The sequence below is a fragment of the Gymnodraco acuticeps genome, unplaced genomic scaffold (genome assembly GCF_902827175.1).
Source record: "Gymnodraco acuticeps unplaced genomic scaffold, fGymAcu1.1, whole genome shotgun sequence".
Lineage (NCBI taxonomy): Eukaryota > Metazoa > Chordata > Actinopteri > Perciformes > Bathydraconidae > Gymnodraco > Gymnodraco acuticeps.
In genome coordinates, this window is record NW_022991325.1 from 1256893 (window position 1) to 1283773 (window position 26881).

Genomic DNA, 26881 nt, shown 5'->3' on the forward strand with positions numbered 1-26881 from the left:
AAACAAAACACAAGTCTCATAAGAAGCATCTAAATGACCCCTGAGCGAAAAATGCTAACGCACTTTGGCACAGAACTCAAGATAAAATATACCCTTATTACTTATCGTAGCTGCACATACAAGATATCCGATTAAAGCTGAGGTTCCACAGATTATTTAGGTATATATATCATCACTGATCTGAACTCGCGACAGCGGAAGCAAACACAGACATCACAACACGTACCTTTACGTAGCTTTTACGGGAGATCGTCTCACCGTAGCTGTCAATCTGATCAAAAGACTTGTTCAATGGCATTAAAACGAGAAAAAACGCGGCTGAATCGGTTAATCCATAGGTTGATAATGTTCCTGTGGAATATTTTTTTTAAATGTATAATCCATAATTCAATTTTTATGTAAAAATCGGAGAGTAAAAGTTGGCTGCTAATGGTAGCCACCAGAGTTATCGCAGCTACCGGTTGTGGCTATGCGTCAGTCTCACACACACACATTACCAAATAAGGAGTATGTGCGAGTTCCCCTCGATTCCATTGGCTCTGACAGTTGGAAAGAGATGTCAATCAGCAAAATCGAGCAAGGGGGGCCAGAGATATGTCAAATCCACCCAAATGACCCCAGAAGTGTTTTTCTTTTGCTAAATCTCTCTAAAAAGATCAAATTTCACTTGTTTTGCATCAATCTTGATACAGGGTACTTATTATATGTTGTAGTTTGGATTCATAAAGCTTTTAGTTTACCATCCCATCATTCAAGGGTGGTTTTCACTATAACTATTTTTTTTTGGACGGACACAATAATTTAAATTGTTTTACTGTGTTCAATCTGAATTTACTTTAAAAATAAAAACATCTATATTGATTCTGACACTTCTACATCCAACTCACAGGTGTAACCTTGCTTTGAGAAAAAAGATTATTAATTTAACCCTTTTAGAAGGGAAGATATGGTCATTTGTTCTGGGAATGTCATTTTCGAGCCTGAGACCTGAAAAACAGGCTCGGGGCTTAACAGGTTGAGTGTATTATGTAAGACAAGAGAACAATGTGACCTTAGAAAAGAAGAAAACAATATATTTAGTATCAGAAATGATTTTATTGATAGGAAAACCTGCCTTTCATAAAGCATGTGCGGGCAGTAGCCTATACACCATGCAATGAAACACATGAGCACATACTACAGCTTAAAAAAGCTGAAATAAAATCTGAACTGACAGAAAATGTTCCATTTAAGTTTAATTTACACACACACTATTTTATTCAAATAAAGGTTCACCTACTGAATCACGACGCCCCAGAATGAACCACGGTTCTCATTCAATATCACTATCTAGTAGCAGGTAGTAGATGAAGGTTTATACACCGACCATACAATTCACTCTTACTTAAATACTTTGACATTTGGGACTGTTTAAGCCTTCTTGTCAGGGTGCAGATAGATCAACATCTGCGGATAATGCTCTGGTCACCAAAACAATATTCACAAAGTAATTAAAGGTGCATGTTTCAAGGTAATTGTCTAGTTTGAAGTGAATTAAATTCTTACCGTACATAGTATTACCATCTACATAAAACTGAAGTACAAGAAGTGAAAGTACTCATTTCAGAATCAATTAGGCTATATAACTGGATTATAATTATTGATACAGTTGGTGAAGGTATAGCTCATTTGAACTACTTTCATATACTGTCGGATATTTTAATCCATAAATCTATTTCTAATGATTTGTTAATTTGTATTTTGTATTAATGTGTGTCTTCAAAGTATTAACTAATGTTGTTAAATAAATGTAGTGGAGTAATAAGTATAAAATACATAAATTGGAGATACTCGAGTTTAATATTTTTCTCTGTGGTGTGGAAAACAACAATACCTGTTCAATCAATACAAATGATTTCATTCGAAAATGTACAGCTGCTGTGAACGTTACTAGTTTTTAAATAAAGTTTTTTGGGAGGGAAAAAGAAAAGAGGCGGGACTTCTGGTTTATCGTCACTTCTGCAGAGTATTTACGTCACATCCGCTAGTTTTAACACCGCGCCACCGTAGAAAGCAAGCACATAAACAACAGCGTCTCGTCAACGAAAGTTCTTTGTTCATCTCCAGCTAGAACCTTAAGCACCACGATGTCCGACAAGATGAGTATGTCCCTGGACGACATTATCAAGTTAAATAAGAAAGGCGGCGGCAGAGGCGGTGGCGGCGGCGGCGCTGGAGGAAGATCATCCGAGCAGGGTGGAAGTTCTGGTCGGGCCGGTGGATCTTCAAGGCCGGCCAGGAGTCGACAGAATAACTTCAACCGTGATAGAAACAACAGAACAACACCATACACCAGGGTAAGAGAGAGAAACCATTCACATGTGGACCAACATTTTAAATGAAAGCAGCGTGGTGAGGCGTTTCAAAATGCGTACATCGTGGCTGCTTATCGGTCGTTGTTAGCATTACACTTAATGGACTTCCACCTTACTAGTGTGGCTAACTAGCTAACTTGGAAGTAGAAACTTAAATAACTGACCACGAATGACTTAAATTGTCTACATTAAATTATGTCAGGGTGTTGAATTACATTTTCAGAAATAATTACTATGAATTAGGGCAGCGCCATTTAACCGTGTCCCCGTGGATATTTGTCCAACATGGCTGCTTTGTTTCCGAAGCTGTTCTTCGAGGGGCTATAATCTGAAATCTCAGTGAGGAGGAACACTATTTCACTTCTCCCGCTAAAACGTTTTCCTCTACTAACTTGATGATTTTTGTTTTACCTAGAATTTAAAAGCTATTATATATTTTTTGGATAAACTATTTTGTGGATTAGTTGGATGAAACCCCTAGCCTGTCATTTAAAGGTATAGTGTTTAGGATTAATTTGAATCTATTAGCTGAACTGGTCAAATATAAAGGATTTCGTGTTTATTGCAATTAGCTGAAACAAATGAGAATGTGCACACATTTCCCCTGACAGTCATTTAAATGTATCCGTTTCAGACGTATCATTGCTTGTTCCCAGAACATTTGGATCCTAAACACACTCTTATGTTTCTCTCAACAGCCCAGAGAGTTGCCAGACAAATGGCAGCATGATATGTTTGAGGAGCATGCTGGTGGACGCAGAGGACAACAGAGCGCTGTGGCAGAAAGAAGTGTAGAATGTAACGGCAAGCTGCTGGTATCCAATCTGGACTTTGGTGTCTCTGACTCTGATGTCAAGGTAATTTACTGAATCTCATGAATCCACATTGTTAGCATCAAGGTGTTGAGAACAGGACTGATGTTTCTACTCTGCTCCACAGGAATTGTTTGCAGAGTTTGGAGACTTACTGAAGGCGTCTGTACACTACGACCGCTCTGGGCGCAGTAAAGGAACGGCCGATGTTCACTTTGAAACTAACGCAGCAGCACTCAAAGCCATGAAGCACTATAACGGTGTCCCACTTGACGGTGAGGATTCCATTCTCATGTTGAATTAAGTATTGTGATCGGTTATTCGGAATGAATTAATAATGAAATGTAATCCTTTTGATAGGCCGTCCCATGAAAATCCAGCAGCTGACCTCTGACGTTGACACGCAGAGTAGACCATCTCTACAAAGGTATGTCATATGGGAATGGCCCAGCAGTTTGAGACCAGTATTTGGGAGCACCAGAAAAGATTCACGATAACCCAACATGTGTCTAGCAGTGATTGGAGACTAATAAGATAAAGGGACCTTTACGATTGTATGGTTTGTGGGCTGTAGGAGGTTCTTATCCCTAATCGGCCAATTGTCACAGAATATGGTGTTGTGCATGTCCCTAGTTTGGAGATGCTGACGGGAGTACCAGCAGCTAAATAAATGTCTTAAACCCTAAAAAAAAGTTAAAATGTGTGCCACATTTATGATATTTTCGCTGTTTTACTTTCTGTCAGCCAGCCCTTTCTGACAGGAAACATCAGCTATTTCATTCATCTATTATCTTGCCAAAACAAACAGTCTCTCTTTTTTTTAATCAAAGAACATTAATATTTATCTGGCATGGATTGCTCTACCGTTACCTTGATAAGAAAATTAGTTTTAGCTGGGTACTTAAGGTCTGGTGGCTTTTTAAATTGAGCATACATAACTAGGGATGCTCCGATCGCCAATTTTGGGGCCGGAATCAGTATCGGCCGACCCGATCAAGTGGGCGGGGACTATGGGGATCTTCCATTTAAAGTGATGTTTAAAACTCAGTTAATGGGGCTCATTCTCTGGCGCTTCCACAAACAACAACCAACATAATTATTACATTCAAATGAAGTACATTATTCAAGTTTACATTAACTTTGGAGAATAACATGAGCGGAAGCGCTCTCTCTTCCTCTCTCCCCCCCTCTCTCTCTCCTGACAGCCAGTCAGTATCGTCTCATGCAGCTCACTGATCCAGTACTGAGTGACCCGACAGTGAAGAATAAATATATTTCTAACTAGTTTAGCTAGTTCCAGAGGTAGATAAAATAGCAAAGTGTGTTAGGTCTAACTCTAAGTGTTTTACTCCGCTCACCGGTCCGTCACAGCAGGTGGAGCTGCATGACACCTTAAAATACTGCCAGACCGGTGAAGCCATTTTGGCGAGCTTGTTTTGCCGCGCACAGAGAAAAGTCATGTATTTTTACGGGCATTTTTAGAGAGCACCGATTGATCGGTAGTTAGTATCGATCGGAGCATCCCTATACATAACTGTCCAAAAGGGTTGTCTAGTGATACAATACTCCCAATTAATACTTTTAATGGTAGCTAAAATATGTGTTCCTGCTTCATCATACTACCCTCAAAACTGGGCACCCTTTCAGAATGAAAAACCTGTATTTGTCCCACAGAGGGGGAAATGTACATTGTTAAAGTAAAGACAGCTTAGAAATTAAGAAGCATGCATCAAATATGTGGAAGCATACAGTTATTTACAGTAGGTGACAGCAGCCAGTAATGATAATAATTATGATCTCTTTGCAGTTCAAATGGAGGGTTTGACCGCAGCAGACTTGGCCAGCCCAAGTTTGAAAGGAGTGAGAAGAGTGATAGGGGTGATCGCGGTGAAAGGAGAGAAAGAAGGCAAGGTGGTGGTGGCGGCGGTGGAGGTTACAGAGGAAGAGGAGGGCGGGGAGGCGGAGGAGGAAGAGAAAAAAGACCTCAACTTTCTGCAGAGGAGCTTGACGCCCAGTTGGATGCATACAATGCCAAGGTGTGTACTCATGATGCATAAAATAACAGTTTTATATTTGTTCTCCCTGTACTGTAAAAATGTATGGATGATTTAATAATCACTTCTTTTTTTTGGTATGTTTCAGATGGACACCAGCTAAAGTTCGAAGCACTCGGAAAGGATGATGCTCCTGTGCCCCTTTTTTCTTTCTTTGTTAAATCTGGTTGATCAGATACGATGTATCGGACCTTATTACACTTTTCGTTGTGTTTTTAAGCCATTTTATTGTATGGACCATGATATTTTGGTGGTTTTTAATATTTTTCAGTATTTTTGTAGCCATGTTTTCTGGAGCAGTTTTATGTTTTGAATTTTTTTGTTTTGTTCTAGGCCACCAGCTCCCGTGCTCTTTTCCAAGTGTATGTTGACCTGACACACAATGGATTATTTTTCTTGACTCAACGAATCTTGAATTGGTGGTCCCCAAGTCTGTTTAATGTTATGTGAAAAAGCTTCTGTGCTGAAGTTCTGTCATTTGGTACTGTATACTGGACACATGGACATATTTCATAGGGTTTTGTACATAAATAATTATATTGAATCATGTTTCTGGTGTTCATTTAGAAATGTCTCTTCCTGTGACAAATGCAGTTCCAACTTTTTTTAAAATTAAACACAAAAAGAATGAACTCAATATTGTCATATTTGAACTATTCTCATATTTCTTAAGGTTAGCTAAAACCCCGTTTACATGGAGACGGTTCGTGTTGTATCTGCTACTTTTCTATTTCGTATAGCCCGTTCGTTCACACGAGGCCGAAACGGACCCCTCAAATGATAACTGGTCCTACGGTGTGTAGATCTGCGGACGGAACGCTCTGGGGGGGGCAAACGGCTCCGTGTGTACGCCCTATACGATCATTTCCTGATAACGATGAAGCCATAGCCCCGCCTCTGCTGCTCACTGCTGTAGGTATGGTGGCAGTAGCTACTGACCATGCCTTAGATGTTAGTGCAAAATCTACAGCTCCTCTACCACAACCCTCAGCACCAAGTGGACATGGAGAACTATATGAACTGCATGTTGCTAAATCCACCGCGGAGCATAAACAGAAGGCATGTACTACAGCGGGTCGAGCGGTCTCGTGTGAACGCACAAGTTTCTTGAGCCGATACTGTGTGAACGGAAGACTTTTTTTATATCAAATTCGTTTAGTTTCCGTGTAAACGGGGTCTAAGACTTCGCGTTTCAAACTGTTACACCATATTCTAAGTGCCATTGAAATATACTTTTTTTTCTATACTTTTTGCTGAACATTTATGGGATGCTTTCATTGTTAAACAAAAGAGCTGTACATATATTAATCTTTCTAAAATATTATATTTCCTACCATAAACTATTGGTCAGTTTACCAGACCAAGGGACTGTAGCATAACGGTTAATCATTTTTGTTACTACTTTTAGAAGTCTCAGTCCCACTTTGATTAATGAATACCTTGTTCAATTTTAGGAATCTTTTTATCATAGATATTAATTGGAAATAGCCTAATAAGTTTATGATTGCAGTTAAATTGTTTAGATCAAGACACCAGGAATTAAAAAGAAACTAATACTAAAGTTTACACTATAAAATAAAATGTTTGTAAGCTACACCTTCATTTAATTCCATTAAAACATGCTTTTAAAATTAAAAACTACAATAGCGTATTATTTTGGTGTGAATGGTACCTTCACAGAAAGCAATTCTGAGTATGACAGCACTACACCATTTTTGTTTATCAATTGGCAAGATCCATTGTCAATCCATGAGTTTCAGAGAAAGTATCTTTTAAGGATTGTAATTGTGATATATACTAATACCCAATCTTAAAATAGTGTGGAAGTTGGCCACATTGATAGGATTTTGTCAACTGGACTAAAACATATAGATAAAGCATTCCATATACTGTGGTGACTCAGACTCTTGAAATAAAAACATCCATTACATCTTAACAGTATTATTCAAAATATAAAAAATTACATTGATAAGATAATTTGATTGTTTTCTCTGTGGGACGAATAAAGGTTTTCTGATTTATTCTGAAATATAACGTTTTTTGGAGCGCGCCCTCGCACCTTACGTCATCTGCATGCGTGCGCGGACCTGTTCCCGGAAGCGTGCTGCGGGTGCCCGAAACTCGGGGCGGCGCCGTTCCCTTGTTCGCCATACTTGCACAGGAGCGCAGAACAACGAAGGCACTTACTGCAAAGACACCTGAAATCGCCACTTAAATATTAAGGTAAGTGTCCTCGGTTTCAAAGGCAGCCTTTGACACATGTTCTAGAAGACTCATAAACGGCGCACGCTACTTAGGTCGTTTTGATGTCCCTCCTGCTCCCCGTCACTTGATGATAACTTGTCAGGCTAACCGTAGCCGCAGGATCCCGTGAGATTGGCTGAAAATGAACTGAAACAGTTAGCATCTGGTCTGCCTCTCCTGTCCCCACCCTGTGTGACAGGGCAGGCGCCATGAAAAGTTGAGCCCCATGGTTGAGTTGAAATCCATTTCATTTTTCTCGCTGGATAACTTTATTGCAGCTGCCCTGGCAAGCTGTCAAAGCCGGCATGTTAACCGGTTCATTGGAAACATGCCAGTCTCCAGCAGTGGTAGCATTAGCTAGCTAGCATAGCCACAGTCTGTCATGTAAGGTGCAGTTTCCTCGTTACGGTAGCTGCGGTTAGCATCTGTACTTGCTTAACTGTTAACGTTACCTATTTGTTGTGGGTATTTAAATACAGTAGCTTAGGAAAACAGAACATACTGGAGTTATCATGGTTAATGTTTTTACGGGTTTTATTCAGTCACATTTGTAGAAGGTGTGATACGTGACATAGAACACAATAGAGCAAGAGCATATTTCATTTGTTTAAAATTATGTTTTACATGACAGCCAGGCATCCTTCTCACCAGGCCAGCAGGGGCAGAGAGAGACTGGATGTTTGTGCTGTTGCCCTGCAGTTTGTTTAATACTCAAATAGATGTTCTTGGTAGAAGCCCAGGCCAGACAGAAGAGGTAAACTTCCTAGAGTCGATCAGACTGCAGCCTGCTGTGCATTTCCTCTGTATGTAATGTGAAGTTACTGGTATTGTGACTGCAGCAAACTGTTTCTGTTCCCCTGGGTGGGTGGGGTGGGCTTGTCACATTTGGATGTAAGTACAAATCTTGAAACTGCACATTGTAGTTGTTTTACATCACGTTTGATATATATTCATAATTATTGTTTTTTCGAATGATGGAAACAAAGCACACATGTTCAAGTTGAATAGGCCAACTAGGGACACTCTTCCTTCTCAATGGTCAAAAATACAAAAATGTATCAATCCTTTTTCATCAATGCAGCCATGTAGACCAGTGGTTCCCAAACTTGTTGTGCCCAAGGCACACCAAAGGACAAGTAAAAATCTCAAGGCACACCTATTGTGCAAAATAGCCCTTATAACACGTGTTATCACTCATATCATGTAACATATCTGTAAATGTGCATAATTATTTACTAATGCCAAATAAAATGTGACAAAGACAACTATATTACTCATTAAATATTTATTAACGAAATATTTCAGAAATTAATTTGAAACGTTATCAAATTAGGCTTCATCAAAGCAGCAACACACTCATTTAAACCAGACAGGTTTCAGCATTGAAACATGTGCTATTGTAAATATTTTTGCCGACTTACAAATTAGTGAGATACATGTGAACGTACGAACTGCGCATGCGTGAGTGGCAATAACTTTCCTTACCAGCAGGCGGCGGTAGTGTGTATTTGTCATTCAAAACAGGCAACAACCGGAAGGCAGAGAAGAAGAACAGACTACGTGATATAAACAAACAAGAAATAGCGTGTGCGGTAGCTTCACCTTAGCATGTGTTCTTTGCAGGTGTGTGTTGAGGTTTGACATGGTGTTTACAGCAGTGGATAACAGCTTCTGGCCTGGACACAGTTTGCACCTCACCGTCACATTCCTGTCTATTCTCCGGATGAACTCAAAGTAATGGACATACCTCCTCCACCCCTCGAAAGTTATCGCTGACTCAGCCATGTTTATGCAGCACTGCACGAGGAGATGTGGATTACGTACATATAAACCTACAAAGTACTGATATAGTAAATTAAAAAATAATTATTTTTGTATAGTTGTATATTGCAATAATAATAACGTATGGTTGTCACAAAATCCCACGGCACACCCGGACTTGCCTCACGGCACACCAGTGTGCCGCGGCACACCGTTTGGGAACCACTGATGTAGACCACGCCTTTTAGAAAAAAAGAGTCCCCCGATAGATAGAGAAGGGAGAGGATCTTTTTGATTTCTCACCTGTGTGAAACAGAGTCGAATGCCCGAACTTACATAATGCCTTCACTGTGAAGCCCCCCCCCCCCCCCAGCACCTGTCCTGTCATTACAAACAGCCTCGATCCAAATGTCTGCCTCCTTCTGATATCACATTTTGTTGTGCAAAACAGTGGAGTGCATTGTGTGATCACAAGAATATGTAATAAAAAAAGAGTCCGGCCTCCTTCTCTGCTGCAGTGTTCTGTTTTATGACCCTTCCTCTACACGGTTATTTCCATTAAAAAAAAAAAAGTCACATTCCAATGATCCAGAGGTACCAGTGCTGGAGGAAATATATGAAACCAGTTATGGCTAATGTTGAGCTCTTCAAGTTGTTATTGGTTCATTTATGTTCAACTATTTGAATGTGTAGTGTTGGAATAGCAAGGAAGCCCTAAGGGCATTTTGAGCAGTTCTGGGCCCTGCTCAGGCACGTTCTGTGACAGCAGACTGAAGATCCTCAGTTTGTTCCTGAACTGCACGCAGACATTCCTCTGACTGCTGCTAACTCGGGCTGGTCAGAGAAGATGTATGTTGCAGAAGGAGGAGTCTGAATAGTCATTATATTCTCTTACACATGTTGATAGGATTGTTGTTTTATACTTCACAGCTGTTTTGGCTTTATTATTTCAATAATGCACATTTGATTTGCACTGTACAATTGGTTGTTTAGGCCTACTGTCTTGACCCTAAACTTTCTCAGTCCCTTCCATTAAGGCTGCACAATTAATCAAATGTATCCACAGCGCAATATGGACTAGTGCAATATTCAAATCACAGGAGGACCAATATTTCTTAAAGGTCCCATGTCATGCTTTTCCGGTTATTACCCGTCCCCTTGTGTGTTATGAATGTTTTTATGCATGTAAATGGTGTGCAGAGTCAAACCCCTCAAAGTACACCCTGTAGGGAGTAAAACTCTAACACAGAAAATACCTCCCCAAAACGCCTCGTTGGAGATACGTCACTGTCCATTTGATTCTTCCGGGGACATCATGATGTCATGTCGTCCCCGGAACGAAATGGACCAATCCGTGGAGCCGTTACGTTACGTCCGCGGAGCCGTTACGTTAAGCCCCCGCTGATTGGTCCAAATTGACCAATCCACGGACTTCCTCACACACTCAGTGCAGGCAGCTCTGCTGATCTCTCCTCCCTGGCTGCAGGCTGATAACAGACAGTTGGGATCGCGGCAAAATTCTCTCTGCAGACCCATTCTCTCTGCAGACCCATTCTCTCTGCAGACCCGTTCTCTCTGCAGACCCATTCTCTCTGCAGACCCATTCTCACAGCGTTTATCAACCTTTTTCTTACTCAATATCAAGCCACACTTATTGTTTTTACTTCGGCTGTGACTTTGTGTGTGCTCAGGATGAGTTTCGCTGTGTATCGCTAAACAAGGAAACCACACCTCCACGGAGCTCAGCGCGATTCACAACGTCCCGACTGGTCCCGACCAATCGGAGCACACTGGGCTCACAGGGAGGGGGGGGGCAAGAGCTGCAACGAGCCGTTTAGTGGAGAGAGTGAATACACATACTATACAGAGATGCTGTATGCGAAACCAATGTGAGTTTGGAAAATTGTACAGTATAAATATATTCTAGTAGACCTCAACAATGGAATTATGATCAGTGGAAATGGCCATGACATGGGACCTTTAAGACTAAATATGTGTTAAAATACAATTTTGAATTTAAATAAGTCCACCTACTTAAAGAGTTTTCCCTTTCCTGTAGTGCCATAAATACGTTTTTTTGATCATGGTGACATCACTAAATAACACTCAGGCTTCTATTGGATAGCGCTTCCTTCAACACATTATATGTGATATGCTAAGGGTCGGGACATCTCTAATACCTCATTCACACCAACGGTGTTTCAGGGCCGGTTCGGAGCTGGAGCTTGAAAAGCACCGGGTTTTCCTGTTCACACTGCAGCGGAGCAGCCTCTTAGCTCCGGAATCCGGTTCGTTTCAAGCACCAAAAAATTGTCCGGCCAGAGCAAAAGCACCACATACATCACGCTTACGTCGAGGCGGGGGCAGGGGCGGGATCAACTCCTGAACAACAACAAAAAGCTGGCGTTTTATCCAGTTTGTACACAACAATGGAGAAACTTAACAAGCAGCAGTGGTCCACTGAAGAGACCAGCTACCTACTGGGAATCTGGTCTTCCGAAGAGGTACAGAGGAAGCTGGAGCACAATCGGCCATTGTTGTTGTTGTCGGTGTCAGCTGTGAGGGGTTTCCGCGCGGTTTGGCTTTATGAAGCAGGCACGCAAACGGTTACGTCATGACGCAAACGATGACGCAGCACCAGTCGGACTCTGGGCAGTGTGAAAAGAGCCGGAGCTAAACCGAAGAACCGGTTCTGAACCTGAAAAGCTCTAGCATGGAGCTTGAACCGTGAGGTTGACCAATCACAACAGAGCCTTTCAGCTAACCAATCAGAGCAGACTGCACTCTGGTTTCAGACAGAGGGTGAAAAGAGGTGCTGCATATGTGTTTCTCCCCAAGCTTGACCATTTATTATATTTTCTAATAATAATGATAATAAGGCTTCAATAACATTTAATACCAGCATTATTGTGAATCATATGGCAATTGCATATCAGCCAAAATATTAGCAACCATTATTTATTTTCAAATCGCGCGGCCCTAGCTTCCACAGCTTGGATGAGTTTGGCTGCTGAGAGCTTTTAAATCCCTTAGTGGTGGCTGTAGTTGTGTAATGTAGTTCCCTACCTGTGTTTTAATTCATGTTTTATTTGTATGTACGGCGTACGCACCATGACGTCAAGTGAAATTCCTCGTATGTGTTATAAACCTGATTCTGATGTAAACTGATATTCACAAATAGTCATTAAAGCATTATAATTGGCTCTTTGGAAGCGATAAAGATACAATTAGCTTTTAGTAAGTTTCAATTATGGTTTGATCAAGGTAAGCCCATCATGTTATGTTTTTGATCAAATGGTCCAATCATCAGTATAACACTAAGAAAACTAAGGTAGTGCATATAATCCCCTCTGTCAAAAAAAAAAACCGTAGAACAAATCTTACTGTTGGGATTGACTGCATTGTGTTGCATATCAAAAGATGCAGTGGTGTTATGTCAAGTGTTTTGGCACAAAACAAAGCCCTTCCTGCTTTTGTTAATCAATATATTTCAGCAGAGGGATTTTTCCAGCATTACCCTCCTTAAAGGGGAGGGCCAAATACAACATGAACAAGATTTTTATTAGGGATGCACCGAATATTCGGCCACCGAAAATTATCGGCCGAAAATGGTTAAAAAGGCCCTTTCGGCTTTCGGCCGAAAAATATCACCGAATGTCAGAACAGGCTTACGTTGGTAACCTAACGTGTTGTTGTGATGACGTAATAAAGACGCGGCGACCATGCTCGCGGCTGGCTCACAGGGGGGGGACATTGACCTTTGTCATCGAGATTGCCCTGAGCCTTTAACAAATCGTATTAAATAATCTGATGACAGACTGTAAACAGAATAGCTGAAATTTTAACAAACTAAATACCTCAGTTTCCTCTAATCATTAACCCATGTTTGTATCATGTAGTTAACTCCGTGTGTTGCTGCTAGCATACATAACACCTGACGTGGAAACGTTACTCGTGGATGGGGCTACAGAGCTGCTAGAAAGACGGTCGAACCCGGTACATTCCTCCGTCTGCATGCGGTGCACTTTTGCTAAATGTTTAGACAAATTGCTCGTGCTTACATGCTAAACTCTTATTGCACTTATGGTAACAAGTATTCTCCACATCGAGACGGGTAAAGTTTAACCACACCTCGGAGCGCGTTCTCTCCGCCATCTCCGCAGTGTGCTCCGCTGCATGTAGCAGCTGCGTGTGTAAACTGCCCCGCCCCCTCGCACACAGACGGGGAGAGAGATCTCGTCTGATCGAAAATACATCATAGACGCATTTGTTGTCTTTGCATATTAGAAACGAGTTGGCGACACTAAGACTGCGATATAATGTTTTTTAGCAATAATACATGACATATATAAATGTACTGTATGCATTCAAAAGTGCTGAATAAATGTTTTATGGACCCATAATAGTGATTATTATTTAAGTTAAGTTTTGCCATAATCATGTCTATTTCCATAATCAGGTAGCTGAACAACATTGGTAAAAAATGTATACATTATATATATATATTTCTATTCATCATTTTCGGCCTTTCGGCATTCGGTTTTCGGCCAACTGTTTCCTATTTTCGGTATCGGTTTCGGCCAAGAATTTCCCATTCGGTGCACCCCTAATTTTTATTGTTACATTTAACTTCAATTCATTAGCTTAGCATTAACTTAACTCACCAATTTCAATTGTATAGCCTAGATCAGGGGTGGCCAACCAGTCAGAGGTTAAGAGCCACATTTTTTCTATGTTACTGCAAAGAGCCACATCAAACACACAGTCACTGATACCGCTTGTTTCAGTTTTTTGTTTTCTGGAGACAAGATTTCAACCACGTCACTGATGCATCTTTGTGGCATTGGGATATATATTTTTTAAATCCTCTGGAGCAGAGAGGAGCTGTGGATTATTGTTATTGATTAATGCATCAGTGTTTCTTAGGGTCAAAAACACTAAACTCACAACTTAAAATGAAAGCGTTTAGTTTATTTAATAAAAGAGCACATGTTCAATGTGAAAAGTGACAGTAGTTATAGATTATTTGCAATTTGGTGCTATATATATATTTAAAAAATATATATTATATATATTTTTGAAACACCTTGAATTCCAGGGGGGGGGCGCGGGGCTCCGTTGGCGGGGCGCAGCGCCCCTCCAACACAATGGTAGGGGAAACACTGGATAGTGTTTAATCAACGATAGGTTTTCCCCCCCTCAAAGGTGATTGGTTCACTGCATCGCAGGTATTATTGTGATTGGCTCTTGGGTCACATCAAAATTAGACGCGCTGTCATCCTCTCATGACACCTGACACCACACATACACACGTAGGGAGAGCCGGGACGAAAGTAACACGGGACCAAAGTAACGGAGCGATTTTATCCGAGCCCAAACAACTTTGACCGGCCAAATTACGTCAGAATTATCAGCATTCAATACTTAACAGACCTACTAAATATCAGGTTTAACTGTCAGGAGTAGCTAGTGTTGTCACGGTACCAACATTTTGGTTTCGATACCAAGTCAAGAATTGTGATTCCGATTCTTTTTTGATACTTTTCTTAAAAAAAGGGAAACAGTCTTAAATGTAATTATTGTGCTTTATTTCACACCAGAACCATAACCATAACACACACTTTTAAACAATGAGAACAATAAATAAAATAAATGACAAGAATTCGTATTAAATAAAATTAATAAATGTCTTACAGACAGGCCTCGTGGTGTCCGTAGGCTTGCCCTCACTGTCAGAGATATAGCTCAAATACTTCCAAATTTCGCTTCTGGCGTCTTTTTTGTCAACAAGCCGAGGCGCAGCGGCAGTTGCACTCCCACTTGCAGCCATGCTTCTCGTTTTCTCACATGCTCTGGCAGCTAGCGCGTGCACGAGAGAGGGGAGGGACTTAGAGCGTGCTTGAGAGGGAGGGACTGCAGGCAAGGCTGCAGGGAGTGGAAGCAGAGCGCTGAACACACACGGCTCTTATTAAAACGGCGCTTTCTCACCGGAGTACTTTTCCCCGTCATTCTTAAAGTACCGATACTAATGAAACGGCGGAATCGTAACGTTTTTAACGGCAGGGTATCGCGGTACCTTTCAAGTATCGGTACACCGTGCAACACTAGTCAGGAGTCAATGTCTCTCCCCCAAACTCACACATACAATTCGATATGAACTGAAGAGCCGCATGAAACTAGGCAAAGAGCCGCATGCGGCTCGAGAGCCGCGGGTTGGCCACCCCTGGCCTAGATGATGTGCCCTAATGTGACCTCTTGTTTGTACTTTGGATTGTTTAATTATAATAATAATATGTTGGCATTCAACGGAAAATTAATATAATATATAAATATACGTTTTTATACAATGAACTGGGATCTTGTTGCATATAAATAGCATAACAGCTAAAGGTTTGATTGGTCCATCTTTTCTGAAACATCCCTGCAGGCAGATTTTTTTCTTAACATACCTCCCAACACATAAACAAATACCTTGTGCTGCCTATGCTACCTAAATGAGGGGCCATACCTCCCCAGGCAGAGGCTTTGTACCATGTGACCAGTGACGGTCTCATTCATGACTCTCCTGGTGGTGATGATGTTGTTTCAGAGAAATTGATACTCGATCTGTCAGTATTATCGTATTGTAAATGTCTTTCGATATAATTGCAGCGTGAGGTCATCTTGAACCCACTCTGTCTCCAGACATGGCCGAGGATGACGTGACTCCAGAGCAGCTAGCAGCCATTGCAGCTGAAAACGAAGAGCCAGACTCGGTGAACTACAAGCCCCCGGCCCAGAAGTCGTTGAAAGAGATCCAGGAGCTGGATAAGGATGATGAGAGCCTACGCAAATATAAGGAAACTCTGCTTGGCTCTGGGCCCTCTGGCGCTGGTAAGAGTGTGTGTGTGTGTGTGTGTGTGTGTGTGTGTGTGTGTGTGTGTGTGTGTGTGTGTGTGTGTGTGTGTGTGTGTGTGTGTGTGTGTGTGTGTGTGTGTGTGTGTGTGTGTGTGTGTGTGTGTGTGTGTGTGTGTGTGTGTGTGTGTGTGTGTGTGTGTGTGTGTGTGTGTGTGTGTGTGTGTGTGTGTGTGTGTGTGTGTGTGTGTGTGTGTGTGTGTGTGTGTGTGTGTGTGTGTGTGTGTGTGTGTGTGTGTGTGTGTGTGTGTGTGTGTGTGTGTGTGTGTGTGTGTGTGTGTGTGTGTGTGTGTGTGTGTGTGTGTGTGTGTGTGTGTGTGTGTGTGTGTGTGTGTGTCAATCCTAGATCCATCTTTCTGCAGAACATCATCTCTGCTATGCTAGTTAGCATGGATGCTACCTGTTTATAACAAGATTAGATGCATTTAATCAAAATCAATTGCAGGAAAATATATAATTGCTTCTCTTTTTGGTAAGTATCATAAATGTGTGTGCAATATTTCAAAATAGAAAAATCTGTTGAATTCCGTCGAGGGAGCCCTTGCAATGCTAACTTCCGGCTTAGCCCACAAAAAGACATCATCACTTCACCACTCTATTGAGAAAGTGGTTACATACTACTCAATGTAAAAAGAAAAAATGAAACATGACATTTCGATGTTAGATTATTATCACTAAGTTGATAAGTATGTTGATATTTAGTATGTTATTTTAGTTGTAATACATAGTAGTGGTTCTTCTTCAACTATACCTTCCTATACACTGGTATGATGAGAGCACATTAACCCTACAGCCAAGCTCTTCTTGAATCTAACAGAATTAACATTGATTAGCTACAGCTGAGTCAATCTGCTATTGTCAAAATCAATAGGCACCATCCTAAACCTTTCCCTATCCTATACAGTTAACATACTGTGTGTGTTTCTTCAGAGCTCTTTAAAAACTGAGTACTAATTTGTAGGGCTGTACCCGAATATTCGGGCGTTGGCCTACTATTCGGTTTTCAATTTTGTTATTCGGATATTCGTTAAAAAAAAAAGTTATAGACTTAGGTCGCATTCACTCCAGCCTTGTATAGTCCAGTTGAATCGAACCCTGGTGCGTTTACCCGCTTGGTGCGGTTTGTTTGGGTCGGTGTGAACAAAGTCAAAGGTCTCTGAAGTGAACTAAACAACCGGACTCTGGTCCGCTTAAAAGAGGTGGTCTCGGACCGCTTGCTAGTGAACTCTGGAGCGGATCATCGCTGGTGTGAATGCAGTCCGCGCCAAAACATAGGAAGCGTAGTATTTACGAGTCCGTCTTCAAAATCTTTAGCGAAAGAGTGAAGCAGAATGAAGTGTTGAACAGTGTCTTGTAAATAAAAAATGCTCCGTCAAATATACATAAAAGTCAGAGCCACCTGTCGTCGGTAAAACGCCCCTCCTTACTGCAGAACGTCTCATATGGGTTATGTTTTTTATCGCACGTTGTCTGATTGTATAATCATATACGCCGTTGTTAAAGTCTGTTGATATGATCTCCAGATTAACAGCAGCATGAAAAATAACCTGCCGATGCTCCATGGCGGAGGCTACGGTAGAAATTGCCAGGATTTGCCTTTTTATCCCCCTTAATGTCTGACCAATTGTTGAACAGCATTTCCGTGCACATGACTTGTGTTTAAAGTGTATAGTCCGTTTGAATTTTGCCTTTGTGAACGCAAACCGAACCTTCTGAAAAATGAAGGTTCCCCCCCCCGCGCGAATATCCGAATATTCGCTGCTGATTACTACGGAATATCCGAAGCCCGAAAAATAGTATTCGGGACAGCCCTACTACTTTGATATAAAATGATCAATGGTTTGGCCCTAAATGAGTGAATAGAAGGGACTGAGAATAAACTAAAGTGTATTTAATGCAGAGGCTGTTCCAACTACAGCACAGCTGTCCTGATTTCTCTTCCCCTGAGCCCGCTGCACTCACCACGTGACCTTCGGCTAAGTTTTGTAAAGAAAAGAGTTTAAATAAAAATATCTGTCATTAAAGGTCGGGGTCCCGATCGCCCTGAAGGGGTTATTTTTGCTATAATGACTGGCTCGCTGCTTATTTTTGTGCTCATTACACAGCTACTCACCAAATGAATCAATACATGTACACAACATATTGCTTTAAACATGATTTTATTATTTCAAAAATTATCATATTGCTTCCTCTAAAATGAACCGCAAAGGAGATTAAAATGAAGGCAGCACTGGTCGAGGTTTTCTGTAACTGTTCAAGTCTGTTTACATTTTCTCTGTTAATTCCCTACACAGTCAAAGGTGTTTGAATCCAAGCTGCAACTGTGTACGTTGTCTAAAATGTCCCATCTGGAACCATTAACCTGTTTTTTTAATTCAATTTCAGATCCCACTACTCCCAATGTCCAAGTGACCCAGATGTCTCTGGTGTGTGAAACCGCCCCGGACCCGCTGATCCTGGACCTGCAGGGTGAGTCCCTCTCCAGGCTGCTTTAGTTTATTCGTATTTAATGGGAAAAATATATCAATTACCTGTTGAATTAAATGCTTGGATAGGTAAGATCTTGTAGTGGTAGGCTAAGGTTGGGGACATCTCTAAGCGGTTGACCGCTACAGAGCCGGTCAGCTAACCAATCAGAGCAGTCTGGGCTCTGGTTTCAGACAGAGGGTGAAAAGAGGTGCTGCAGCACAGACAGTATGAGACAAATAAAGAGCTTTTTGAACATTAAAGGATGGAAACATGTCAAAGTAGAGACACTAAATACTAATATGAAAATGAGCATAAACTCTCCTTTGAAGGCTTAGTTTGGATTCACCACTCAATAATAAAAGGTCTGTTTTGGTCAATGGAGTCTGGTGGCTTTGAAGAGAGCATATGGCGCATTCACACTGCGGTACTTTTCCCACAAAGGTTCATGTGAACTCTTTTATCGCGTTCACACCAAAAAGAGCCGGTACTAAAATTAGTTCATGTGAACCTTTTTACCCCCACGAAAGTCCCTGCTAGAGAGCAGGGACTTTCGTGCGGCTCTCTTGTGAGAAAAGAGCTATATTTCTGATTGGCTGGGCGGATTGCAAACCACGCCCCGTAAAACTCCCAAAAAGTTTTGTGAAGCCGCCATTTTATTATCCTCGCATTAGCATTATTAGCATTAGCCCAGCGCAGAAATGCAGAGAGACTAATTTATGGCAACACAAAATAAAACATGGGAGCGGTGGAGATGAGGAGGTGTCGACGTTCTGGCGATTTACTCGGAAGGCTTCAGTAGAAGCTGCTGGGACTCCCAGCAGCTTCTACTGAAGCCAGTCCCCAACTCCGGGGACTTCCGGCCGGGGACTTTGGGCGGCAGTATACGCCGTGAAGTGGTTTGCGGCCTGCCAGTAAGCCCAAAGCAGAAGAAGAACAAGTGACGTCAGCGGCTTCATTTGCCTAATCCACCCCCAGGGACTTTTTCCAGTGTGAACGCGATCTGTACTTAGTTCATGAGAACTAGAGAGTTTGCATGAACTAAGTTCACATGAACCTTTGTGGGAAAAGTACCGCAGTGTGAATGCGCCTATAGACAGTGGCTTCAGTTCCCTGTCGAAAAGGGTCGACATGTTGAAACAGTGAATATATTACTAATACAATTATTTATTTTTAACATTGCCTCCATCCATATTAGTGGTTAGCAGAACTCCTTTCAGTTTCTCCAATATGCCATTACTGTACGTAATACACTGACTGTGGACATCATACAACCTCAACTCTAAAAATCTACAGGAGTGAACTTATTAAACACATGGGTCAGATCATTACGGTGGCCCTGAAGTGCAAGTCAAAACGACATTTCAAAAAACACTACAGCATTTCACAAAACACTTCAACATTTCACAAAACACAACGACATTTCAAAAAACACAACGACATTTCAAAAAACACTACAGCGTTTCACAAAACACTTCAACATTTCACAAAACACAACGACATTTCAAAAAACACTACAACGCTGTAGTGTTTTGTGAAACGCTGTATGGGTGGGGCTTATATCCATGCAAATACTATGATAGATATCAACTACAACAAAATGAACATATTTTACTGTGATTTAATTGTAATACACGTTTCAAAATTATGCCGACGTAACAACATACTGATACCGGTTAGTAAAAACCATGAATTAACGCTTTGACAAGTCTGCAGACAGACGGCAGGCGAAAAACCTTTTAAAATGCGTGTTTTCTGAATGGAGATCGGATCGATCAGGGTAAGTTAACCTGTAGCTGCTCCGTCCAAACTCACAACACGATGCAGACAGAAATAAAGCAGCGACTGTATTCGCCATGACACAGGCAGTCTGTGGTTTGTACTTGTTTAACTTTTGTCCAGTTTCTGAACAGATATGAGGAGCTGTGAGCTCTGTGTGCTAACAGCTAACGGCTGATGTTTTGGGACATGTTGCGCTGTCGGGTGCTGACCGATCACAAAGTGTCATTTCTTGAGTGGCAGCAAAAACAACCAATCACAGCAGTGCTTCTCTGGCTGGCTCTGTCCAATCACAAACAACAAGTGTTCTCCCTAAAGGAATACCCTGTGTTTTCTGAAATGTCGTTGCGTTTTCTGAAATGCTGTGGTTTTTTGTGAAATGTTGTTTTGACTTGCACTTCAGGGCCACCGTAGATCATCTTTATTACAAATTAAGCATCTCTTGTTGACCCAATAATTCATACTTAAACTGATTTTGGCACACATCCACATCCTCTCTTTTCTTGACCACCCCTGTAGTGATTCTGCCTATTTTGATTTCCCCCCGACATTGCTGTACTTCCAGATCCGTGAGGTTTGAATCTGTGCATGCTGTAGATGAATATGGATGCTCTGACAGAGGTAGAGATGCATAGACGAGGTACATAGATTGGATCTTCTTTTTTCTGTTTGGCTGATGACTGTAAAAATGTACTTTTCGATATTCCCAGTGGCTCAGCAGTTCAGACGTGCCCCAGCAGACCTAGATTACAATCCGTCCGGAACATTCTTTCCTACCTTTCCTTGCATCACTCCGGATCCTCCCAGCTTCTCAGCTAGAATTGTTTAATGCCAATCGATATGATTGGCATTAAACAATTGTTTTAATTCTAATGATATATTAGAATTAAAACAATTCAGCATTTGTTGATTATGGGTTTGCCTACATCAAAGTAATTCTGATTTTCAGCTATTTAAATCGGACCATTTCCATGTCCAAAATGAAGTATTCCATATCAAAATAAACTCTTGGTAGGGTATAAGACAATAATATTTCTACCATAATAGAATGTTAAATACACAGTTTAAAAAAAAAAGAATATCCAACAGGAAACATAAAATGAAACCACAATGCTTTGCTAAAAGGCTTTTCACTTCACCTTTTTTTTTACTTTGGTCCATAAATAGTTTACTTTACAAATAAGCGATGTCAAAGCTGTTTTCAAATAAATAACGACATCTATTACTAGACAGATTAGCTGTTTGTGGTTCGATTCATTTTATCGCAAGTATAAACTTGCATCAAACGTAGTGGAATGAAGCAACAAGGGCTTTCTACAGAGCCGTCCAACACACCGCTGTTCCTCTCGGTCATCATTGAGCTGCGGAGAGACACAAACATGACCATCTCATATGAGCTGAAACAAACACACTGGTCCAATCGCAGTAAAGAACAACAGTAGAGACACAACATACAAATGTGGACCTGAAAATGAACGGAATAAATCCTCTTTGATGACTGCAGATTGTTTTTGGTTCCTTCTTAGTTTTGTTTAGGTTATAATTTAACTTTTTCAGTGGATGGTTGTATATATTTCTATAGTGTATAGGTTTAACATAGAGAACATACATATGTTCTGTTCACTGCCCTTTTAAATTGATTGGAGGAAAGATACTACTTAGACACTGTCAACAAAAAGTGAACAAGCTCTACGTGAGAATACATTTTCTGGATGCTGTGTAGGATGAGTCATACAGACTCAGTGAGTCAGATCGCTACCAGTAAGGGAGTCAAGGCTGCTTCCTATGGCCTTGATTTGGCCCACCTATCCCTACGGTCAGCCGCTTCAGCGGCACATGGAGGCACTTAACGTACTTTAATACTCTTGCATCAGAAACCCCTTTTTCTTCTCAAACTACTAACTTTTTGACCAATTGAAGTCACTTCCTACTTACTGTCTCTTGGGATATCATTATGGATGTCCATCATTATCTATGTAGCTACATCACAAATGAATGTGCATAATATGCTTGGGAATCATATAAAAGAGTGGTGCAGGAATCAGTCGGGAAATTAATGAGCAAAATACGCCTTCTGTATCCCTTTTCTCAGTCAACGCGTTAGACGGCAGAAATAAGCTTAGGAGATCAAATAAGTCCGTAATTCCCCACTGAGGACATTTCTGAAGCAGAGGTTGCTAACAAGTGACTGAATGAGACTACTCAACATCATGCGGAACATTAGCCGCCTTTAGCTTAGCGGTGGTGACGTGAAGACGTGACTTTGATGTAGTTTGTAATACCCTAATGTTAGCTTTTTACTTCTGCCAATTGCATTATTACTTGATGGTGTTAATATGTGGAGATTCTCCTGCTGAGCAAAATGTGTAAGTATCATAAACGTGTGTTTGCAACAATTTTATTTTCTGCAATTTGCAAAACTCAATGGAAAATCACTGCACCACTCTATAACTACAGAAGATTCAATCAATGTAACGCAGTTTTTGTTTTCTGTGCACCAATGGGTACAGTGTGAACCAGAACTGCTAATGGCTAATTGCCATATTGAAAAACATATAAATAAGTGTAGCTTAACAGGGCCAAGTTGTAGCAAATTTTGTAGCATATTTTAACATGAAGAAACCTATTGATGCCTGTGCCTTTTCCCTTGTTGTTTGTAACAGGAGACCTGGAAGCCTTCAAGAAGCAGTGCTTTGTTCTGAAGGAGGGCGTTGAATACAAAATAAAGATCAGCTTTAAGGTGAGAGCTGTGCTAGATGCAGGAAATATGCTCATAGGGTATCTCCCTATGAAAGGGATTCTTTGTCAGTGAAAACAAAATAATGGTGAAACAGTCCACTTTTCAGCCAAATGCTGGCTAATGAATCGTGCTGTGGTGCTCGGGTCAAACCGTTTGACTACTTTCAGCAACCATAAATACTGTGTTTAACATTTGATTGCCTCAAGGCCTTATGATATCCTCCGCAGTCAACATTTGAACATATAACATTGCTGATCACTTTCATTGCATTTTGAGTGGTTTAGTGGACACCTTTGATGTTCCCGGTCAAAGATGACTTTCATAGAAAATGAATGAGTAAGCAGTAAAAACAGACCAGTCACATTTGACCGGAATCACCAAACTAATACTTGAGGCAAGGTATGCTTGAATCAGAGAGATAAAAGGTCAAAGTATGGGGAAATGCAGGGACATCTCTAACCTTTTAGATATATCTCTGTTTTCAAAGTGTGCAGTTGTTTACGTCCAACCCTCCTGTTGTGTTCGAGGGGGTAAACGAACACAACAGGAGGGTTGGACGTAAACAACTGCACACTTTGAAAACAGAGATATATCTAAAAGGTTAGAGATGTCCCTGCATTTCCCCATACTTTGACCTTTTATCTCTCTGTTTCAAGCATACCTTGCCTCAAGTATTTTTTTTATATTCTAACCCTCGATATGACCCTGTAACAATGTGTGTGTCTCCTCAGGTGAACAAGGAGATAGTTTCGGGTCTGAAGTACGTGCAGCAGACGTACAGGAAAGGAATTAAGAGTGAGTGAAGAATTTCTGATGTCATGTCAATCCCAATATGCCTTCTACACAGAAACAACTGAAACGTTGACTTTAAGTGTATTATGTCAACAGATTTGACATAACTGTATTAGGTATAATAATATTATGTTCAACCTATTTTTTACTTTAACTTAATATTATTGCTTTCACCTAATACAGTTATTTGAAATCTGTTAACATCATGCATTTAATTAAATTCAACGTTTCAGTTTTTTCAGTGTGAGTAACTTAAAGATATTGGTACGTATGTATAGTTTACTTTGAGTGTAATTCAGTTAAACAGTATTTGAGTCAAGTGATTGACACACTATCTGATCTCATGGGGTTCAGATACCCTGCTTCCCAAACTTTGATTTTCTAACCAATGATTCTTCTCTTAATTTATCTTGGCAAACTCCCACAATGTTTATTAATATCTTCCTTTCTTTATGAATTAATCACAGAGCTGTCAATTGTATCAGTAATTAATGCTCAAGCAGCAGCAACAGCATGGTTATATCCTTCATGTTAAATATACATGAATCGTAGATCTAGAGTCTCTGATATCCCGGTCCGTACTCACTGTCAGATCCACACAGATCGATGTATTTCCCTCTCTGACACTAATGGCGCATATCCACTACAGCGGCGTTTAAGCGTGCCGTGCCCGGCCCGTTTTTGGTTGCGTTTCCACTAGGCGTAGTTCCGGCTAGCTAGCGGTTACTATTTCACAGTTTTTCTGGCTCTCCAAAATCGTGGTTCTTTCCGGGCCAACAACCGGGCTGAGCATGCTAAACTAGTGAGAGAATCGCTGGCAACTACAACAAAATGAACATATTTGACCGTGATTTAATTGTAATACACGTTTCAAAATGATGCCGAAGTAACAACATACGTGTGTTACGTATGTTAGTAAAAACCATGAATTAATGCTTTGACAAGTCTGCAGACAGAAAACCTTTTAAAATGTGTGTTCTCTGAATGGAGATCGGCTAAGCTAACGCAGTGTATGCTCCGACCGTCCACACTCACAACAACGGCCTATACAGACATAAATAAACCAGCGACTGTATTCACCATGACACAGACAGTCTGTGGTTTGTACTTGTTTAACTTTTGTCTAGTTTCTGAACAGATATGAGGAGCTGTGAGCTCTGAGTTCTAACAGCTAACGGCTGATGTTGGTTTTGTGTTTCGCATTGAAGATGACGTCACGGCTCCGCCTACACTGCGTTACTATAGTTACTACGCCAGTTCCTAAACTGTAATGGAAACGCAGCATAAAGTGAGCCTGGCCTACCAAGGCCTAACTATACCGTACTAAGCCGTGCGAGGCCCTGCAGTGGAAATGCGCCATAACATCCACTCTTGTGTGTTTCCAGTTGATAAGTCTGACTACATGGTGGGCAGCTACGGCCCCCGCTGCACTGAACACGAATACTCCACCACGATGGAGGAGGCCCCCAAAGGCCTGCTGGCCCGCGGAAACTACGTCATCAAATCCAAGTTCACCGACGACGACCAGCACGACCACCTGTCCTGGGAGTGGAACCTGAACGTCAAGAAAGACTGGAAAGACTAAAGGAGGCCTTTGTGTTCTTCCTGGGGGGGGGGGCGAGGGAATATAACAAATAAAAAAAAACCTGTACATTTCTCAACCCCCCCCACTCATCCCATGTCCACCATTTCTGCCTTTTTCTTTTTGCATTTCATGTCATGCCTTAGTTACTGCCATCGCTGTCTTAAACCCACCCCCCCCCCCCGCATCCGTAGCAACCCCCCACCATCACATCCCTCCGTCCATCCTCCCTATCCGCACTCACCAACATACCATCCTCAATCACTCACCCCCCCATGTAGCACCTTAAACTCCCTCCTGCTTTTCGTTTGTCCCCGGATCTTTGCTGCTTGAAGAGATTAACCCCCCCACCCCTGCAGAATGGTGTCTTCCTCTCTCAGTGCGTAGTATGAAGCAACTGTACAATCAACTTTAGTTTGTTTGCCTTCTTTTATATATAATTGTATCAATGGTCGTGTACTGTGACCATATCACTGTTAATCAGCTGTTGTGTCCGTAGCGGGGCCCCACCACATCCACCTCCTATAGCTTTCCTTTGCTTGATGTCTTTTTGATGTAATTACCATTACCTGCCTTGTAAGAAGAGTTCATTCAGAGCTCTCCCTTCCAAGGGAGTAAAAAAATATTAGGATAAAAAAAAAAAGAAAAGCTGCCTTATGTCAAAATCTAATTTAGCATGCCTTGTCAGTACAGTGCTCACTGTTAGGTAATCTGTACTTTAAGGGCTTACCAAGCTACCAACCAGTTAGCATCCGTAGCCTGTTACTCAGATACAGGCTCTGCGAAATAAACTCACCTTGTGATTGGAGGAGACTGTATGTTGAGAATTGGAACCAGTGAACTATTGAACCTCTCCTTCCTTTTAGCCATGAGGCCTTAGCACTGACTATGATCATGTGGCGATAAATACACATTTCTAATTAAGCCTTTTTTTCTCCCTTTGCCTTAATGTACATCATTCCTCATACAAAGCCCCCCCCCCCCCCCCTTCCATCACTTCAGTCAGCAGACCCCAGGTGGAGGAGTAGAAGCAGAGAAAGTGCAGGAGGTGTCAGACGCTGGTAGTGAAGAGGAAACCAGTGAAAGGCAGGTGACACGAGCAGAGAACACGCTCCATATTTAATGAGGGGTTTGAAACTGACCTGAAACATTTGTTGAAATCGACTCGTACTGTACCAGAACATATGGATGTATCACTTTTATTTTGGTTCTTCTGATAATGTATTCCTGCTCCATACATTCCTTCACATTGTACAGTTTCTATGAAAACGCTGGCATGCTGGTGGGGTTGTATATTCTATCATGTGTTATTGCTCTTCTCGGCCAATAAAGATTTTGCTCAACTCTGCCTCCATCACGGGTGTTGTGTCAAATAGTAGCACTGCTTCTACCCAGGAGTTATG

The 26881-nt window shown here is 41.3% G+C and overlaps 2 protein-coding genes across 3 annotated transcripts; both read left to right on the forward strand.

The window, feature by feature from the left end:
• The first annotated feature begins 2017 nt into the window (after positions 1 to 2017).
• Positions 2018 to 5852, forward strand: LOC117562549 (THO complex subunit 4-like). The gene is made up of 6 exons (XM_034240402.1): positions 2018 to 2336; positions 3053 to 3211; positions 3294 to 3441; positions 3527 to 3593; positions 4974 to 5202; positions 5309 to 5852. The coding sequence occupies exons 1-6, from the start codon at positions 2127 to 2129 to the stop codon at positions 5321 to 5323; spliced, it is 828 nt and encodes a 275-aa protein (XP_034096293.1). The 5' UTR covers positions 2018 to 2126; the 3' UTR covers positions 5324 to 5852.
• Positions 5853 to 7302: 1450 nt separating this feature from the next.
• LOC117562515 (rho GDP-dissociation inhibitor 1-like) lies at positions 7303 to 26821 on the forward strand. 2 transcript variants are annotated; one of them, XM_034240355.1, is made up of 6 exons: positions 7303 to 7443; positions 15910 to 16098; positions 18505 to 18588; positions 23028 to 23104; positions 23836 to 23899; positions 25282 to 26821. In XM_034240355.1, exons 2-6 carry the CDS (start codon positions 15912 to 15914, stop codon positions 25479 to 25481), a joined length of 612 nt encoding a protein of 203 aa, XP_034096246.1. In that variant the 5' UTR covers positions 7303 to 7443; positions 15910 to 15911; the 3' UTR covers positions 25482 to 26821. The 2 variants fall into 2 exon arrangements, with proteins under 2 accessions (XP_034096246.1, XP_034096244.1); XM_034240353.1 differs by having other exon boundaries at positions 7319 to 7443; positions 15877 to 16098.
• The last annotated feature ends 60 nt before the right edge of the window (positions 26822 to 26881 follow it).

Coding starts and splice junctions, on each gene's coding strand:
- LOC117562549 (XM_034240402.1), top strand. CDS start 2,127: ATGTCCGACAAGATGAGTATGTCCCTGGACGACATTATCAAGTTAAAT. Junction 3,212..3,293: donor TCTCTGACTCTGATGTCAAG/GTAATTTACTGA, acceptor TCTGCTCCACAG/GAATTGTTTGCAGAGTTTGG. Junction 3,594..4,973: donor AGTAGACCATCTCTACAAAG/GTATGTCATATG, acceptor ATCTCTTTGCAG/TTCAAATGGAGGGTTTGACC.
- LOC117562515 (XM_034240355.1), top strand. CDS start 15,912: ATGGCCGAGGATGACGTGACTCCAGAGCAGCTAGCAGCCATTGCAGCT. Junction 16,099..18,504: donor CTCTGGGCCCTCTGGCGCTG/GTAAGAGTGTGT, acceptor ATTCAATTTCAG/ATCCCACTACTCCCAATGTC. Junction 23,900..25,281: donor GTACAGGAAAGGAATTAAGA/GTGAGTGAAGAA, acceptor GTGTGTTTCCAG/TTGATAAGTCTGACTACATG.